Source organism: Tupaia chinensis, unplaced genomic scaffold, assembly GCF_000334495.1.
Source record: "Tupaia chinensis unplaced genomic scaffold, TupChi_1.0 Scaffold146187_1, whole genome shotgun sequence".
Lineage (NCBI taxonomy): Eukaryota > Metazoa > Chordata > Mammalia > Scandentia > Tupaiidae > Tupaia > Tupaia belangeri.
Genome location: NW_006206042.1, coordinates 1028101 through 1031656, shown reverse-complemented (window position 1 = coordinate 1031656; position 3556 = coordinate 1028101). Strand labels below are relative to the sequence as shown.

Here is a 3556-nt window from a genome sequence, read left to right as displayed (position 1 = left end):
TCTCCTCTCAGGATTTTGGGCACATATGTACACGTGCCTAGCATGAGTTTCAAGCTGTCACGTTCAGGACTTGAACTGTAGTAGGCCATGTGGGAGTCCAGCACCTTAACTACCACACCACCTAGTGGCCCCTACCTCTTTATTTTTTTGAGTCGGCTGTCTGGGGGTACTCTAGACCTCAAAAGTCGGCGTGGGAACCAGCAGTTAGCGTAATGGCTATGTCGCTGGACTCCCACGTAGTCGACCGCGGTTCGTGTCCCGGACCCGGTGGCTTGAAACTCACGCCGGGTGCGTGTGCGTGCGTGCCCAAGATCCCGAGAGGAGAATGGAGGAGAAGGGATTGCGGCGTGACCATCCCCCCTGGGAGGTGATTTCTCGCTTTCTGTCTCTATGTCTCTCTCTGTCTGTCTGGCGAGCGCATGCGCCCTACAGTGAAAATCTCTCCAAAAAAAAAAAAAAAAGTCGGCTTGACCACACCAGGGCTTTGTTCTGGTGTTCAAATCCTCTCTGTGGAAGAAATTGCTCTAGTAATTCTCAAACCCAAAGACCTAGACTTCTAGATTCTTGGTTAGAACTTACATGAGGTCTTCTGTGATGTCAGACCTTAACCATTGCTATGGCACTCACAGGGCCCAGGGCTGGGGGTGGGCCACAGCACACTCTGAAGCCTGCTTGGGCCTCCTTCGCACTGCATCCCCCACCTGCTGAGCACCCCGTGGCATCTCATCTCTTGGGCACCTCCACCTCTGGTTTCTCAGGATCCTCTTTCTTCACGTGCTCAACTCTATCTCTGGGCCCTTGGCTCTCTTGGAGCCTCAGGCTCTTCTTGGCTCTCATCCTGGCCCCTCCCTCCCCCACCCATACTGCTCAGTCCTCTCCTCCCTCTCATATCTCCCCCGCCTCTTCCTCTTTCTTCCCACTCCCTCATTCTCTCTCCACCACTTCTCGCTGCCCTCTCCTGCACCCCACCAACCCTCTCACCCCCACCCCTCATTCCTCCTAGGTCCCTCACTCCTCTTCACTCTCTTTGCTTCTTTCCCACCAGCTGAGCTGGGTCAGCTGTATCCAGGGATAGCCATGGGTTTTGGGAGGAAGAGAGGGTCAGTGTCTCCTCATGAGCCGAAACCTAGCCCAAAATCCAGAAGAGGGACCAAAACTAGTAATAAAAAAAAGACGAAGCAGAAGAAAAAGAAAGATATGGAGGAACTGAAGAAGGAAGTGGTCATGGTGAGACCACTAGAAGGGGTTGTCCTCTGAGCACTCCTCAGTCCTCAACCCACTTGCCTCCTAACACCTTACTTGAGAACTAAGCACACCGGCCAGCATGTCCCCCCATCCCCACCTCCACCCCAGGGAATGGCCAGGAGTCTCCTCTCTCCTTAATGACTCTACTGCCCCCTCAGGATGATCACAAACTGACCTTGGAAGAGCTGAGTGCCAAGTATTCTGTGGACCTGACAATGGTGAGTAGGAATGCCCTGAAGGAGGCAGGGGGTCCCCAACTCTAACTCTGAGACTGCCAGGACCAAAGGAGAGGTGGAAACCAACTCCCCTAACCCAAGTCCAATGTCCTTACCTCTGATTTCCCCCCTGTCAAGTTCCACAGGACCCTACTGGGAAAACAGTGGTAATGGCAACTATGCTAGAGAGCTTAGGACCAGATACGAGAACCAGGGTAAGGTTTGGGGTGGTGACCCTCAAACTCTCTATCTCCAAAACCCCCTCATTCTCTTACAATTTATCGAGGACCTCAAAGAACTTTTGTTTACATGGGTTACATCCATCCTTATTTACCTTATCATAAAGTAAAATAAAAGAATTTAAAACTTATTTCTCTATTCATTTAAAAATAACAAGAGCAGGGCCTGGCCAGTAGTGTGGTATTTAAGGTACTGGACTCCCACATGGCCAACCATGGTCCAAGTCCCAGATCTGGTGGCTTGCTTCTTACTCCGTTTTCTCTCTCTGGTCAAATTTAAAAATAATAATAAATCAAGTTAAATAATCTTTTTTTTAAAAAAAGAGCAAACCCACATGTATTCATGTAAATAATATTTTTGACAAATGTAGAGGAAGTATTCAAAAGGTTCATAGCAAATGTGTTATGAAAAAACCTATGCATGGATTTTTAAAATGTTGGCATCAAAATATAACCCATACTTTAATTCCTTTATCCACAAACTTTGTGACTATAACTATTTTTTCCAAACAAAAAAATTAGTGATATCTTACATGTTTGCAAATCTCTTTCATGTCTAGCTTTTTAGTTGAAAACACCAGGATTCTCGTATCTTTTCTGTATTATCTGTTGTGTTATCATGTGGCACTACGCAGCCTTTGGAAAATTCCACTGTATACTCTTTAAAAAGTGAAAGTGACAACAGCAAACAATGTAGTATTATTAGAAAAGTTGTGGTCCCTTGCATTTTTTCAGAGAGAAGTGAGGGAGTGGTTGATGGGAACTGGTAAGTTCCGCTATCGTTTTCTTTTTTTTTTTTTAATAATTATTTTATTTTTATTTTTATTATTGTTTTGATTTGACCAGAGAGAGAGAGGGAATGTGAAAAAGCAAGCTACCAGGTCCAGGACTCAAACTCTAGTCAATCAGTCATGTGGGAGTCCAGCACCTTAATCACCAGGCCACCTGCTTGCCCCTCCACTATCATTTTCACTTATAGGAAAAAGCACACAAGTTTGTGTACAAGACTTGAAGGAGAATATATGCATTCATGTCTTTGTATTTTCTCCCTATGTCTAAGTTGGACAGTCAGTGTGGATGTCAATATGGAATCAACATTTATGTATTCTAGCTCTTCATTACCTTGGCCTTATGCATTATATTACAATTATTGCATAGATTCATCTCCCTACTAGAGACTTAGCTTCTCAAGGTTTAAAGACCATTCTCCTTCATGCTGGTTTCCTCAGCATTCATCCTAGTACCAGGCCCCAAGATAGGTGTTCAAGTTCAGAAAGATTTGTGAATCAGTCCACAAACTAAAAACCTTCCTATGTAAGTATGCTAAATGATATCCCTTCAGTCATGCAAAATCTAAGGTCCCACCTTACGTAATAATTTCCTGACTGACCTTCAGAGAGCTTCCTTGGTCTCTAGACCCATCCTGGGGTTATAAATAGTAGCTTATCTTTTGCTACAACTGCTGCTTTTTCACATGTCTCTATTCATCCCTATTTCTTCTTCACACAGGGCCATAGCCCTGAAAAGGCAAAGGAAATCCTGCTTCGAGATGGGCCAAATACACTCACGCCACCCCCTACTACTCCAGAATGGGTCAAATTCTGTAAACAACTGTTTGGTGGCTTCTCCCTGTTACTATGGACAGGTGCCATCCTCTGCTTCTTGGCCTATGGCATCCAGGTGCATTTCGGTCAGAAACCAGCCAAAGATAACGTGAGTCCATCAATAGATACTGGCCAGCCCCGTCTCTTCTCAACTCTGATACTCCACTGCACAGCAACCCAGAACTCCTCAACTCCTCCGACCCAAGTCTGTCACTCCCAGCACTCCTCAACTCCTCCGACACAAGTCTGTCAC

General features: G+C 45.7%; 1 protein-coding gene across 2 annotated transcripts in view; it reads left to right on the top strand.

Moving 5' to 3' along the window:
- The window catches only part of LOC102483255 (sodium/potassium-transporting ATPase subunit alpha-2), a 97943-nt gene that overhangs the window by 50028 nt on the left and 44359 nt on the right, over positions 1 to 3556 (top strand). Inside the window, exons 1-3 of one of the 2 annotated variants that reach the window (XM_006168835.1) lie at positions 639 to 1227; positions 1404 to 1463; positions 3209 to 3412. The exons of the other annotated variant lie outside the window; for it this stretch is intronic. Coding sequence (XP_006168897.1) covers positions 1078 to 1227; positions 1404 to 1463; positions 3209 to 3412 — 414 coding nt within the window. The 5' untranslated portion in view covers positions 639 to 1077. Of the gene's footprint in view, positions 1 to 638; positions 1228 to 1403; positions 1464 to 3208; positions 3413 to 3556 lie in introns of those variants that run through there. 2 annotated transcript variants of the gene reach the window in all.